The sequence below is a fragment of the Notolepis coatsorum genome (genome assembly GCF_963971535.1).
Source record: "Notolepis coatsorum genome assembly, chromosome: 1".
Lineage (NCBI taxonomy): Eukaryota > Metazoa > Chordata > Actinopteri > Aulopiformes > Paralepididae > Notolepis > Notolepis coatsorum.
Window position 1 is genome coordinate 27,079,503 of NC_140165.1, and position 15,071 is coordinate 27,094,573.

At 51.3% G+C, this 15,071-nt stretch overlaps 1 protein-coding gene across 1 annotated transcript; it reads left to right on the plus strand.

The window, feature by feature from the left end:
- Window positions 1–790: 790 nt before the first annotated feature.
- Window positions 791–2,508, plus strand: LOC311227922 (claudin-34-like; the record flags this gene model as incomplete). The annotated part of the gene is made up of 2 exons (XM_084313789.1): window positions 791–886; window positions 1,571–2,508. The coding sequence occupies exon 2, from the start codon at window positions 1,831–1,833 to the stop codon at window positions 2,506–2,508; it is 678 nt and encodes a 225-aa protein (XP_084169915.1). The 5' UTR covers window positions 791–886; window positions 1,571–1,830.
- Between the last annotated feature and the right edge of the window lie 12,563 nt (window positions 2,509–15,071).

A 15,071-nucleotide genomic window follows, 5' to 3' on the forward strand; every position in this document is an offset into this window, starting at 1 on the left:
GTGGACTCCCTATTTGTCACAATTGACCCGTTTGTGACACTTTCAACCCTGCTCTAGAAATGCAGTCCCCGACCACTCCTATTTCCCCGAGCCTTTTTACCACCCGTTTATTCCTCTCCCCTCAAGATGACGTTTAACTGATTGATTGATTGATTGATTGAAAACTTTATTAACAGATTGCAGAATGGGTACAGTACAGTACAGCTCAATACATACAATTGTTAAGGGGATGCAGACCAGAGAAAGACTTTCGTCTTGTTTACATCAGGGTCCCCCATTTTCAATTCATCATAACATATATGACATACATGACATACAGATAGACAGTACTGCTACATATATACATTTATGATATACCAGATTTGCAAATACAGTACTGTTTGTGATACGAAAAGAGTCCAGAAAAGAGAGTATATACATTTGACATAGAAACTGTACATTGGAGGAGGTTGGGTAGGTGGGGGGGGGGGGGGGGGGGGGGGGGGGGGGCAGGGGGGGGGGGGGACACTGCGAAATCTATGTACTCTGCGAAATCTACTGTGTAGGAGGGGTGGGTGGGGGACACTGTACAACTGAACAAGCAAAACTGTACATTGGAATATTGACAAGACCATACTTGGACATTTACACCCGGTTGTATAACTGGATAATCATTTACAGTGCACAGGGTCTTGATGGGAACTGTAATTAGGTTACGGGTTGCCAGATGAGGAAGTGGACCTGTGTATTGTTGGTAAAATGCTCCTTCCTCTACAAAACATATCTCTCTGGACTTCCTTTCTACCTAGACAGGTGACGAGCGATCCGTTCACTGGTGTTTCTCTGGACCCCTGTAGCCTGGGAGTACAAGGTGTGTGTCGTCTGAAGAGATATTAAATTCATCCTCGTAAGTTATAATCACTATTCAACACTGCATTCATTATTGATATTTTGTTTATTGCATAGCTGTGGGTCGTGGTCTGTTTTGAAAGAAGGCCGTTGCATTATTTTTAGGCATTTGTATTATTCTATGTTTTGTAGATGTCCTTTTGTTCTTGTTGTGTACATTTGGGACGACGAATAGCCTCGTCCAAAGATATTTACACTGACAAAAGAAATCTAGCAGTTATTCTTAACACATTCATGGCTAAAATGTGCCCGAAGGTATGGACTCTCACCTATCTCGATGTGATTTATCTAGAGATATCTACTGCACAAATGTTAGGTGTTAATGAAGCCAACATAGCAGTCTGGGTAGCTGTGGTGGATAAGATAAAGGAACGCATATAAATTTGGAATTTTCTGATGTTGAATGAAGTAGTGGATGTATAGCCCACGTGGGGGTCCTGTGGGGGGGGGGGGGGGGGGAGCCCATGTATTGTATTTATTATTTGTATGTCTTTTAGTCTACTTTCATTCTGATTTAATTACTGGACTGTCATTATTGTTATTATTATTTCTGTTATTGTCCTGTGATTTATCGTTGATTATTACTGTTACTGTATTGTTTGTCTTGTGTGTGTGTGTGTGTGTGTGTGTGTGTGTGTGTGTGTGTGTGTGTGTGTGTGTGTGTGTGTGTTTACTTCCTCAGAGGGAGCCAGACCCACGCTTTGTTTGCCAGGTATCCTGGGAGACGAAGGAATGGTGTGAGAGAGAGAGAGAGAAAGAAAGAAAGAGAAATGGAGACAGATCTCATCCTGGATCTATCAGGTGAATCTCATGGGAAGAGAAATAATGGGATCGTCGAAGAGGGCAAACGGTCTAATCTGAGCTGCTGATGGCTGGATCAGTGACTTTAATAACTACTGCTCTGGGTGAGCCTTGGACGGGGAGTGGACTGGACTGCTGATAATGGTTTACTTAGTCCACACGGCCCACCGCCAAGTCGTGGGACTGTGGTTGAGCGGTGTCGGCTGGATCCTCACCGCCATGACCCTTGGACTTATCCAGTGGCGGGTGTGGCGTGTGGCCGACCAGAGTGTCATCACCTCGGGCGTGGCGTGGATAGGCATCTGGCGGGTGTGCTTCCACAGCCACGCCGTGGTGTCCCCCGGTTTCCAGGCCATGTACTGCCGGCGCATCGGCCTGGCCGACGCCTTCGCGCCGCCCGAGATCGCGGCGGCACAGGTGCTCATGTTCCTTGCACTGATCGTGGGGTCCTGTGCCAACGCCGCGGGGATCTACGCCCTGCGGAACGTCTACTTCGGGCTGAGGGACTCGCCCATCCGCGCCGCTTTCTCGGCCGCCGGCGCTCTGTGCCTGCTGACGGCCACCGCGTTGCTCGCGCCTCTCCTGTGGAACCTGAGGTCGGTCGTCACCAATCAAACGATCGACTTCCCCCAGGACTTCCACATGCCCCGGGCCCCCGAGTCGCAGTGCGTGGGGGTGGGCATCCTGGTCGGGATCGTGGCTTCGGCCCTGATGGTCGTCTCTGGGATTATTTTCTTGACCTACAGGTTGCCCGCCAGATCTGCACACGGCCTAAAGGGAAGAGACAACCTGACGTTTCAGTCCGATGAGCATCTGTGAAGCCGTTTGCTGCTATTTAAAAGCAGAGGTCTAGCTGAGTTTCACTTGAATGTGGAAGTAAAAAAGTTTACCAAAGGGCAATGGCAGTGATGGAAAGTAGGCTTGCCTTGCCCCCTCTTTTATTCTGTTGATCTGGTCTTCGAGTAAGGCTTTGTTAGTAAATTAGCTGTTTTTGTTTTGTTTCATGCTGAATGAGTTATTACTTGAAGAATGACCAGTGCTCGATTTTTAAGAAGTCCCTCTGCGTGACTGCATGTGTGAGAGACAATTTTACAGATGTGTCGATTAAATCAAATGCACATAGCATGCATGTACTATTTGACGACGAACGCGATGGTGGTCTCGCGTCAACCAGTCAACCAACAAACAAGATTTTTGTACAGGATCTCCTCTGTGGTAAATCAGAATACCCCCCCCCCCCCCCTCACACCCACCCAACCCCCTCCGATGTACAGTTTCTTCCCCTTCTGGTGTATATATTTTTTTATGATCTCTTTTTCTTACACAGTACTGTATATTTGTATGTCTTGTTGTATGTCATAAATGTCTTGATGAATTGAAAATGGAGGACCCTTATGTAAACAAGACGCAAGTCTTTTTCTGGTCTTCATCCTCTTAGCAGTATTGTAAATTGTACCCATTCTGCAATCTGTTAATAACGTTTTCAATCAATCAATCAATGCCATGTTCTATTTGACGACGAACGCGATGGTGGTCTTAGTTTCCGTGTTGCCAGGGTTGCATTGTAAAACTAAGACCACCATCGCGTTCCTCGTCAAAAAGTATGTGCCAAATAATATTCAATGTGCCAAAACAACTGCAGAGGCTGGGAAATATTTTTTATTATATAATTGTTTTTGTCAAATTCAGCTTAAAGCTGCTGGTGCTTCTGGGAGTCTGTGGAAAACCTTTGTTACTTACGCGTACGGGCTTGAAAAGTGATGCAGAGCCTGTGATGCAGAGCCTGCTCTATTTCAGCTGGGCAGGTAAACTCACTCTTGCTAATTTCTCCGAAGTTGCCTACTGCAGTTTTAAAGGAACACGCCTACATTTGGAAATGCGCTTACTGTCTTCTCCAGAGTCAGACAAGAAGATAGATACCAATTTCCTCTCTGTGAGTTCCAATAGTATGCAGCTGCAGAGCCGCAGAGCCAGCGGCGCTCTCAGGGCCGCGCTCTGACGGCCGCGCTGTGCAATAGTATCCAGCTGCAGAACGGGAGAACAAGACACTCTCAGGACCGAAGACACGTGACGGTCACTGTACCCATTCTGCAATCTGTTAATAAAGTTTTCAATCAATCAATCAATCAATCCGGGCCTGTGACGGTCACTGTACCCATTCTGCAATCTGTTAATAAAGTTTTCAATCAATCAATCAATCAATCCGGGCCTGTGACGGTCACTGTACCCATTCTACAATCTGTTAATAAAGTTTTCAATCAATCCCATTCTACAATCTGTTAATAAAGTTTTCAATCAATCAATCAATCCCACACGGTGCAATACTCCAATTCAGCCATTGGGTGGGACGGTCACGTGACCCTGTGACGAGGGTCCTGAGAGTGTCTTGTGGGAGGAGCCTCGTATGGGTCCTGAGAGTGTCTTCGGTCCTGAGAGTGTCTTGTTCTCCCGTTCTGCAGCTGGATGCATCTCGTCAGAGCGCGCCCTGAGAGCGCCGCTGGCTCTGCGGCTCTGCAGCTGCATGCTTCTCATGCGTTCAGTAGAAAGCCATCCGGTAGCCGGCTGCAAGCTAGTGTAGAAGGGTGGATTATCCCTGCTTGTGGGAGTAGTAGTACACAGACACTGGGTAGTAGGATACTATAGTATTGGACCTATATGTACCCCCGTCTTTGGCCCGGAACGTCGTTCTGGAGGGCTTGCAGCTGGAGTGGATGGGGCCCAGGATTTACTAACCTGGGGACTGGTACTCTGGTCTCCCTCGCCTTCCAAGGCGGTCAGCAGTATCTCCCCACACACCCTCACTTCCCCCAGTACCTCCGACAGCCCTCCCACACCCAGTGACTGTCAGTTCAATAGTATTATTGGGCTTCCCTTTAAGCAGTACCCTTCCTTGACCACCTGTATAGACCCTTCAAATGCTATTCTGGGAATGGGGTGTAAGGGTTAAATAATTATGCAGTCACAATATTTACCCAGGGGTTAGAATAGCAAATGGAAAATGGAAGAAACAGACACACAGACAATGATCCCAATAAGGTCTACTTTTACTGAAGCCTGGGCATGTTATCCATTACAATTAACACTGTCATTTATTCATACATGGCACCGGGTGCTCTCACTGTTATAATGTAGGGGAAGCTCTTCCCACCATAGGCACCGCGTGCTCAATACATTAAAACACCCCGCTTGTACTAGGGGAACCCAGGCATAAAGTAGAGAAACATTGGGAATTCAAATAACCAAATAATCAAATAATCAAATAACAAAATAAAACCAAGTAAATGTGGGCCCACGTTACCAAAAGAAAACCTAACCTAAGCCGGCTTAAATTGTTCGGGGTACCCCTTAGACACTGGTTGTTAGCGTTCACTTGAATGGACGTTGCTGTTGATACACGTGGTACCGTTAGTACTTAGCCAAGATGGCGGACCCACCCTTGTCACCACTCGTCCCGGTGACAAGATGGCGTCGGCGATCCCGCGAGCACAGCCAGCAGGCTGGGCGAACAGCATAGGCAGTGGTTAGCTGGAGGAGCGTGCTGGATGGCGTCCTCTGCTGGTGGGAAGAGGCGTCCTCTGTACCATCTGGGAGACGTCCACCGCTGGCTGTTGCTGGCTTGCTGCTGTCGCGCAAGCTAATACTGTTGCTACCCTAAACACAGCTAAACTTCGGGTCTGAATGCACCCTCCTGCTATATCGGTTGTACTACTAACGCAACGTGGCTGGCTATACCACCGGTTCTTCAGCGCCGCACGCCCGGTAGTCTACTCAAGTCAGACGGAGCCGCTAGCAGCATACTAATACACCGCACACAGTAACTACTATAACCCGCTAACATTAGACGTTAGTCTCGTTAACTCTAGACGTTAGTCCTTCGGTTCTGTATCTCTTACTCCCACACTATCGCTGATACTTCTAGGATAACCCGTCACTAGCAAGTACTTCTCATCACCCGCTGCTCGTTCCAACGGGGCTCTCCTTCATAACTTCTTCAACGGGGCTATTCCAAAGCACACGCCCGCTGTGACTGCGACTGTTCACGGCCAAGTCCAATGCCGAAGAGAGCTTCCTGGTACTCTCGCTTCCAGGTAACTCCCTCTTCCTCGTTGCTTCTCCTCTCTCCTCCGCTCCACCTGCCACCACTGCCACTCCGCCCCCTGCTGGCAACCTCCACTGGTCCCACTCAAGGACCGCTCCAGAAAGGGAAAAAGGGCTCAATGTTATTGTTAGTAATCCATACTGCAGCCGGAGAAGAGTAGCACCTCACCTCGTCGTTAGACTGGGCGAGCTATCCAAAGGAACACTGTTAAGCTATCCAAAGGAACACTGTTAATCACACATTATACACACACAGGGAAAGTAACAGTTAGTTAGCATTTCTGAATACTTTGTAGAATATTCAGGCTGCTACACTAGCCTAGCTTAGCACAAATTAATGGACGCAGATATGGACCACTAGCCTAGCTTAAATCTCCGGGAGAGGTCTTTTTGACCAACAGCCAGGCTAGTGGTCCATATCTGCGTCCATTCATTTGTGCTAAGCTAGGCTAGCTTGCAGCCGGATAGCTTGATAGACTGTCCTAATGGCAAGAATTGAATAATGACACAGTATAAGTATTAAAGCAGACCAGATGATTATTATTATCAGTCTGTTTATAGAATGTATTATTGAATACTTAGCTGACTGACCCAGCAAAACCCATGCTGTGCCTCATACTAACGCTGGATAGTTAGCCACAAACCAGTGCAAAGTCAATGGGGTCAAGCTGCTGTCTATATTATAAGCTGACTGAAGACAACTGAAATCTCAGTTGTACATAGGAGCTTGACCACCATTGACTTTGCATTGGCAATGGTTTGTGGCTAAATATCAAGTGTTAGTATGAGGAACAGCATGGATTGTGCTGAGAAAGGACTCTAACGATCAACAACATGTTGCAAATATAGGTCTAGGGTTCCAAAGATCTGAACTATCCCTTTATGACAAATGTGTTGTTGTTAATACTAATAAATAATTGTCTTGAAGATGTTTTGTCTGGTATTTCTCTCCCTCTGCAATAATGTCACCAATAAGTATATTGTTTACCATTTACATTTAGTCATTTAGCTGACGCTTGTATCCAAAGCGACTTACAAGTTTTGTACAAGTCAGCAGGAAGGGAACAACTCCTGCTATCAGCTGAGTAACAATGTTCATTAAAGTGTTGAATGCTACAGTTGCTTTCTGCATACTTGCTCCATGAAGGGGGACTTCACCAAAAAACAATGTTGATTTTATTTTGCACATAATCTCACAAACATCCAACAACTGTAAACAGTTTTGCACACATTAATTTAGTCTGACAGTCATTGAGAGTAAATTTGAATATTTGAAATTTGAAAAAGTTTGAATATGGCCACCAGTGATGTCATCAGGGACATTGAATCATTGCGTTGTGTTAATTACAGCACCATGAAATTATAGTAATACCTTGTCTTAGGGACTGCTACCTTATCATTTAATTCAGCTGTAATTAACAAGGATTCAATGTCTCATTTACTCTAAATAACTGTCAAAATAAATGTACGTGTGTAAAACTGTTTACAGTTGTTGGATGTGTGTGTGATTATGTGCAAAATAAATCAGCATTGTTTTTTTGTGAAGTTTCCCTTTAGGGAGCAAGTATGTAGAAAGCAACTGATAAACCGTAAGCTACTTATTGGTGACATTTACCGTATTAATATTTACCAACGGTGTAAACAGTAGCTTTGAGCACCGTCTTGACTGTATCCTATCTTGTCGGATAAGATCAGATATTCATTTATTGATCCCCTTGGGGAAATTCAGCGTCATAGCAGCATTTGGGAGGGGGGAGGGGAGGTACAGGTATGGGCAGTGTAATAGTAGAAAGACATAAATATAGCCAAGGCAATACAATTATATCTGAATATAAAAATATGAGAACAAATAAACAAAACAATAATTAACTGAATATAAAATATGAGAAAAATAAACAGTGTGAACAAAGGTGCAGATGAGGGTCTGTATGCCCGTTATATTATACGTTACAATAAATATAGGCATTAGGCAGTAAATAATTAGAATCTGAATATATACTATGAGTAAGAGTAAATGTAAACAGTATACACAAGGTACCCTAACTGGCATGATATATGTCGTAGTCCGTGCAGGTTTTGGTGGTTAAGGATCAGACACACTTAGATGCCCCCGGGCCCCCAATCTCTCCAATGTGTCCCCCAAATATAGCTTTGTCTCGTTTTCATGTGGCAAGAGCAGCACAAGATAAGATAAGAGATTCCTATATTGATCCCCTTGCGAAATTCGGGTGTCAGTATGGGGGAGGGGGGAGGGGAGGTACAGGTATGGGCAGGGTAATGGTAGAAACTGAAAGACATATAGGCAATATAGCGCTTTGAGTGTCTAGAAAAGCGCTATACAGTAAATGTAATGAATTATTATTATATACCGGATCCCTGTGTCATAATTGTTACAATATAGTGTGACATTCCACTAAACTTATGCAGGTCTTACCTCTCTGTGTGTGTGTGTGTGTGTGTGTGTGTGTGTGTGTGTGTGTGTGTGTGTGTGTGTGTGTGTGTGTGTGTGTGTGTGTGTGTGTGCGTGCGTGCGTGCGTGCGTGCGTGCGCGTGTGCGTGCGCGTGTGCGTGTCTGTGTAGTGTGTAGAACTCCCCTGGTGGTGCAAGTGTCGCTTTTAATGCCGAGTTTCTTTTGGTTTCACGTGCGCGTGAGAGAGAGATCAACATATTTGAGAGATTAATTTGCAGTGGATATTTGCACACGATGAGCCTAACTGAAATAGCAGAGAACACCTGCATTCATGCTTTTTAAATTTAAAAGAGGTTTTCAAGCCTCTTGAAGTATGAGTATATACGTCAAATGTATATACTCCCTCTTCTTGACTCCTTCTGTATCACAAACAGTACTGTATTTGCAAATCTGGTATGTCATAAATGTATAGATGTAGCAGTGTATGTCATGTATATGTCATGTCAGTGTATGTCATGTATGTCATATATGTCCTGATGAATTGAAAATGGGGGACCCTGATGTAAACAAGACGAAAGTCTTTCTCTGGTCTGCATCCCCTTAACAATTGTGTGTATTGAGCTGTACTGTACTGTACCCATTCTGCAATCTGTTAATAAAGTTTTCAATCAATCAATCAATCAAGCCCACTTTAGAAAAGTGTTCTTTAGTTGCAGTGCTTGGCCTGCTCCACTTGGTGGCGACAGAGAGCTCTATCTTCACCCTGCTTGGATAAAGCAGTGACTCTCAACCTTGTTGGTTTGTGGCTACAGAAGACGGAGGGACGACCTCCAACATGGTCATACACAGAGACAGAATGGTGAACTTTGACCCCTGAAGACGGAGGGACGACCTCCAACATGGTCATACAGAGACAGAATGGTGAACTTTGACCCCTGAAGACGGAGGGACGACCTCCAACATGGTCATACAGAGACATAATGGTGAACTTTGACCCCTTGAAGACGGAGGGACGACCTCCAACATGGTCATACATAGACAGAATGGTGAACCTTGACCCCTGAAGAAGGAGGGACGACCTCCAACATGGTCATGCAGAGACAGAATGGTGAACTTTGACCCCTGAAGACAGAGGGACGCCCTCAAACATGGTCAGGCAGAGACAGAATGGTGAACTTTGACCCCTGAAGACAGAGGGATACCCTCCAACATGGTGGAGGAGGTGTAGGTGTGTAGGAGGTCAGAAATATTCAGGGTTAAGGTCAAGAGGAGACTTATAGGTGAGGAGGAGAACTATGGAAATAACACAGAACTTTACCGGAAGCCAGTGGAGGTGCTGCAGGGTGGAGGTGATGCAGGGTGGAGGTGCTGCAGGGTGGAGGTGATGGAGGGTGGAGGTGATGGAGGGTGGAGGTGCTGCAGGGTGGAGGTGCTGCAGGGTGGAGGTGATGCAGGGTGGAGGTGATGGAGGGTGGAGGTGATGGAGGGTGGAGGTGCTGTAGGGTGGAGGTGCTGTAGGGTGGAGGTGATGGAGGGTGGAGGTGCTGCAGGGTGGAGGTGATGGAGGGTGGAGGTGATGGAGGGTGGAGGTGATGCAGGGTGGAGGTGCTGCAGGGTGGAGGTGCTGTAGGGTGGAGGTGATGGAGGGTGGAGGTGATGCAGGGTGGAGGTGATGGAGGGTGGAGGTGCTGCAGGATGGAGGTGCTGCAGGGTGGAGGTGATGGAGGGTGGAGGTGCTGCAGGGTGGAGGTGCTGCAGGGTGGAGGTGATGGAGGGTGGAGGTGATGCAGGGTGGAGGTGATGCAGGGTGGAGGTGCTGCAGGGTGGAGGTGCTGCAGGGTGGAGGTGATGGAGGGTGGAGGTGATGCAGGGTGGAGGTGATGGAGGGTGGAGGTGATGCAGGGTGGAGGTGCTGCAGGGTGGAGGTGCTGCAGGGTGGAGGTGATGCAGGGTGGAGGTGATGCAGGGTGGAGGTGCTGCAGGGTGGAGGTGATGCAGGGTGGAGGTGATGCAGGGTGGAGGTGATGGAGGGTGGAGGTGATGGAGGGTGGAGGTGATGGAGGGTGGAGGTGATGGAGGGTGGAGGTGCTGCAGGGTGGAGGTGATGGAGGGTGGAGGTGAGATGCTGCAGGGGTTAGTGTGAGCAGTAGAGTGGCAGCAGACAGTAGAGTGGCAGCAGACAGTAGAGTGGCAGCAGACAGCAGAGTGGCAGCAGACAGTAGAGTGGCAGCAGACAGCAGAGTGGCAGCAGACAGTAGAGTGGCAGCAGAGTGGCAGCAGACAGTAGAGTGGCAGCAGAGTGGCAGCAGAGTGGCAGCAGACAGCAGAGTGGCAGCAGACAGCAGAGTGGCAGCAGAGTGGCAGCAGACAGCAGAGTGGCAGCAGAGTGGCAGCAGAGTGGCAGCAGACAGCAGAGTGGCAGCAGAGTGGCAGCAGAGTGGCAGCAGACAGCAGAGTGGCAGCAGAGTGGCAGCAGAGTGGCAGCAGAGTGGCAGCAGACAGTAGAGTGGCAGCAGAGTGGCAGCAGACAGTAGAGTGGCAGCAGAGTGGCAGCAGAGTGGCAGCAGAGTGGCAGCAGAGTGGCAGTAGAGTGGCAGTAGAGTGGCAGCAGACAGTAGAGTGGCAGCAGAGTGGCAGCAGACAGTAGAGTGGCAGCAGAGTGGCAGCAGAGTGGCAGCAGAGTGGCAGCAGAGTGGCAGTAGAGTGGCAGCAGAGTGGCAGCAGAGTGGCAGCAGAGTGGCAGCAGACAGCAGAGTGGCAGCAGAGTGGCAGCAGAGTGGCAGCAGAGTGGCAGTAGACAGCAGAGTGGCAGTAGAGTGGCAGCAGAGTGGCAGCAGAGTGGCAGTAGACAGCAGAGTGACAGTAGAGTGGCAGCAGAGTGGCAGCAGAGTGGCAGTAGAGTGGCAGCAGACAGCAGAGTGGCAGTAGACAGCAGAGTGGCAGCAGACAGCAGAGTGGCAGTAGAGTGGCAGCAGAGTGGCAGCAGACAGTAGAGTGGCAGCAGACAGTAGAGTGGCAGCAGACAGCAGAGTGGCAGCAGAGTGGCAGCAGACAGCAGAGTGGCAGCAGAGTGGCAGCAGACAGCAGAGTGGCAGCAGAGTGGCAGCAGAGTGGCAGCAGAGTGGCAGCAGACAGCAGAGTGGCAGCAGAGTGGCAGCAGAGTGGCAGCAGAGTGGCAGCAGACAGCAGAGTGGCAGCAGAGTGGCAGCAGAGTGGCAGCAGAGTGACAGCAGACAGCAGAGTGGCAGCAGAGTGGCAGCAGAGTGGCAGCAGAGTGGCAGCAGAGTGGCAGCAGAGTGACAGCAGACAGTAGAGTGGCAGCAGAGTGGCAGCAGAGTGGCAGCAGAGTGGCAGCAGAGTGGCAGCAGAGTGGCAGCAGACAGCAGAGTGGCAGCAGAGTGGCAGCAGAGTGGCAGCAGAGTGGCAGCAGAGTGGCAGCAGAGTGGCAGCAGACAGCAGAGTGGCAGTAGAGTGGCAGCAGACAGTAGAGTGGCAGCAGAGTGGCAGCAGAGTGGCAGCAGACAGCAGAGTGGCAGCAGAGTGGCAGCAGAGTGGCAGCAGAGTGGCAGCAGAGTGGCAGCAGACAGCAGAGTGGCAGCAGACAGCAGAGTGGCAGTAGAGTGGCAGCAGAGTGACAGCAGACAGCAGAGTGACAGCAGAGTGGCAGCAGAGTGGCAGCAGAGTGGCAGCAGACAGCAGAGTGGCAGCAGAGTGGCAGCAGAGTGGCAGCAGACAGCAGAGTGGCAGCAGACAGTAGAGTGGCAGCAGAGTGGCAGCAGAGTGGCAGCAGAGTGGCAGCAGACAGCAGAGTGGCAGCAGACAGCAGAGTGGCAGCAGAGTGGCAGCAGACAGCAGAGTGGCAGCAGACAGCAGAGTGGCAGCAGAGTGGCAGCAGAGTGGCAGCAGACAGCAGAGTGGCAGCAGACAGCAGAGTGGCAGCAGACAGCAGAGTGGCAGCAGACAGCAGAGTGGCAGCAGAGTGGCAGCAGACAGCAGAGTGGCAGCAGACAGCAGAGTGGCAGCAGAGTGGCAGCAGAGTGGCAGCAGACAGCAGAGTGGCAGCAGACAGCAGAGTGGCAGCAGACAGCAGAGTGGCAGCAGAGTGGCAGCAGAGTGGCAGCAGAGTGGCAGCAGACAGCAGAGTGGCAGCAGAGTGGCAGCAGACAGTAGAGTGGCAGCAGACAGCAGAGTGACAGCAGAGTGGCAGCAGAGTGGCAGCAGACAGTAGAGTGGCAGCAGAGTGGCAGCAGAGTGGCAGCAGAGTGGCAGCAGACAGCAGAGTGGCAGCAGAGTGGCAGCAGAGTGGCAGCAGAGTGGCAGCAGGCAGCAGAGTGGCAGCAGACAGCAGAGTGGCAGCAGAGTGGCAGCAGAGTGGCAGCAGAGTGGCAGCAGACAGTAGAGTGGCAGCAGAGTGGCAGCAGAGTGGCAGCAGACAGCAGAGTGGCAGTAGAGTGGCAGCAGAGTGGCAGCAGAGTGGCAGCAGAGTGGCAGCAGAGTGGCAGCAGACAGCAGAGTGGCAGTAGAGTGGCAGCAGACAGTAGAGTGGCAGCAGGCAGCAGAGTGGCAGCAGACAGTAGAGTGACAGCAGAGTGACAGCAGAGTGGCAGCAGAGTGGCAGCAGACAGTAGAGTGGCAGCAGAGTGGCAGCAGAGTGGCAGCAGACAGCAGAGTGGCAGTAGAGTGGCAGCAGAGTGGCAGCAGAGTGGCAGCAGAGTGGCAGCAGAGTGGCAGCAGACAGCAGAGTGGCAGTAGAGTGGCAGCAGACAGTAGAGTGGCAGCAGAGTGGCAGCAGAGTGGCAGCAGAGTGGCAGCAGACAGCAGAGTGGCAGTAGAGTGGCAGCAGAGTGGCAGCAGAGTGGCAGCAGAGTGGCAGCAGAGTGGCAGCAGAGTGGCAGCAGAGTGGCAGCAGACAGCAGAGTGGCAGCAGACAGCAGAGTGGCAGCAGAGTGGCAGCAGAGTGGCAGCAGACAGCAGAGTGGCAGCAGACAGCAGAGTGGCAGCAGACAGCAGAGTGGCAGCAGACAGCAGAGTGGCAGCAGAGTGGCAGCAGAGTGGCAGCAGAGTGACAGCAGACAGCAGAGTGGCAGTAGACAGTAGAGTGGCAGCAGAGTGGCAGCAGACAGCAGAGTGGCAGCAGACAGCAGAGTGGCAGCAGAGTGGCAGCAGACAGCAGAGTGGCAGCAGACAGTAGAGTGGCAGCAGAGTGGCAGCAGACAGCAGAGTGGCAGCAGACAGTAGAGTGGCAGCAGAGTGGCAGCAGACAGCAGAGTGGCAGCAGACAGCAGAGTGGCAGCAGAGTGGCAGCAGAGTGGCAGCAGAGTGGCAGCAGAGTGGCAGCAGACAGCAGAGTGGCAGCAGACAGTAGAGTGGCAGCAGAGTGGCAGCAGACAGCAGAGTGGCAGCAGACAGCAGAGTGGCAGCAGAGTGGCAGCAGAGTGGCAGCAGAGTGGCAGCAGACAGCAGAGTGGCAGCAGACAGCAGAGTGGCAGCAGAGTGGCAGCAGACAGCAGAGTGGCAGCAGACAGCAGAGTGGCAGCAGAGTGGCAGCAGACAGCAGAGTGGCAGCAGACAGTAGAGTGGCAGCAGAGTGGCAGCAGAGTGGCAGCAGACAGCAGAGTGGCAGCAGAGTGGCAGCAGAGTGGCAGCAGAGTGGCAGCAGACAGCAGAGTGGCAGCAGAGTGGCAGCAGAGTGGCAGCAGAGTGGCAGCAGAGTGGCAGCAGACAGCAGAGTGGCAGCAGACAGCAGAGTGGCAGTAGAGTGGCAGCAGACAGCAGAGTGGCAGCAGAGTGGCAGCAGAGTGGCAGCAGACAGCAGAGTGGCAGCAGACAGTAGAGTGGCAGCAGAGTGGCAGCAGAGTGGCAGCAGACAGCAGAGTGGCAGCAGACAGCAGAGTGGCAGCAGAGTGGCAGCAGACAGCAGAGTGGCAGCAGAGTGGCAGCAGAGTGGCAGCAGACAGCAGAGTGGCAGCAGACAGCAGAGTGGCAGCAGACAGCAGAGTGGCAGCAGACAGCAGAGTGGCAGCAGAGTGGCAGCAGACAGCAGAGTGGCAGCAGACAGCAGAGTGGCAGCAGAGTGGCAGCAGAGTGGCAGCAGACAGCAGAGTGGCAGCAGACAGCAGAGTGGCAGCAGACAGCAGAGTGGCAGCAGAGTGGCAGCAGACAGCAGAGTGGCAGTAGAGTGGCAGCAAAGTGGCAGCAGAGTGGCAGCAGAGTGGCAGCAGAGTGGCAGCAGAGTGGCAGCAGACAGCAGAGTGGCAGCAGAGTGGCAGCAGAGTGGCAGCAGACAGTAGAGTGGCAGCAGACAGCAGAGTGACAGCAGAGTGGCAGCAGAGTGGCAGCAGACAGTAGAGTGGCAGCAGAGTGGCAGCAGAGTGGCAGCAGAGTGGCAGCAGACAGCAGAGTGGCAGCAGAGTGGCAGCAGAGTGGCAGCAGAGTGGCAGCAGGCAGCAGAGTGGCAGCAGACAGCAGAGTGGCAGCAGAGTGGCAGCAGAGTGGCAGCAGAGTGGCAGCAGACAGTAGAGTGGCAGCAGGCAGCAGAGTGGCAGCAGACAGTAGAGTGACAGCAGAGTGACAGCAGAGTGGCAGCAGAGTGGCAGCAGACAGTAGAGTGGCAGCAGAGTGGCAGCAGAGTGGCAGCAGAGTGGCAGCAGACAGCAGAGTGGCAGTAGAGTGGCAGCAGAGTGGCAGCAGAGTGGCAGCAGAGTGGCAGCAGAGTGGCAGCAGAGTGGCAGCAGACAGCAGAGTGGCAGTAGAGTGGCAGCAGACAGTAGAGTGGCAGCAGAGTGGCAGCAGAGTGGCAGCAGAGTGGCAGCAGACAGCAGAGTGGCAGCAGAGTGGCAGCAGAGTGGCAGCAGAGTGGCAGCAGAGTGGCAGC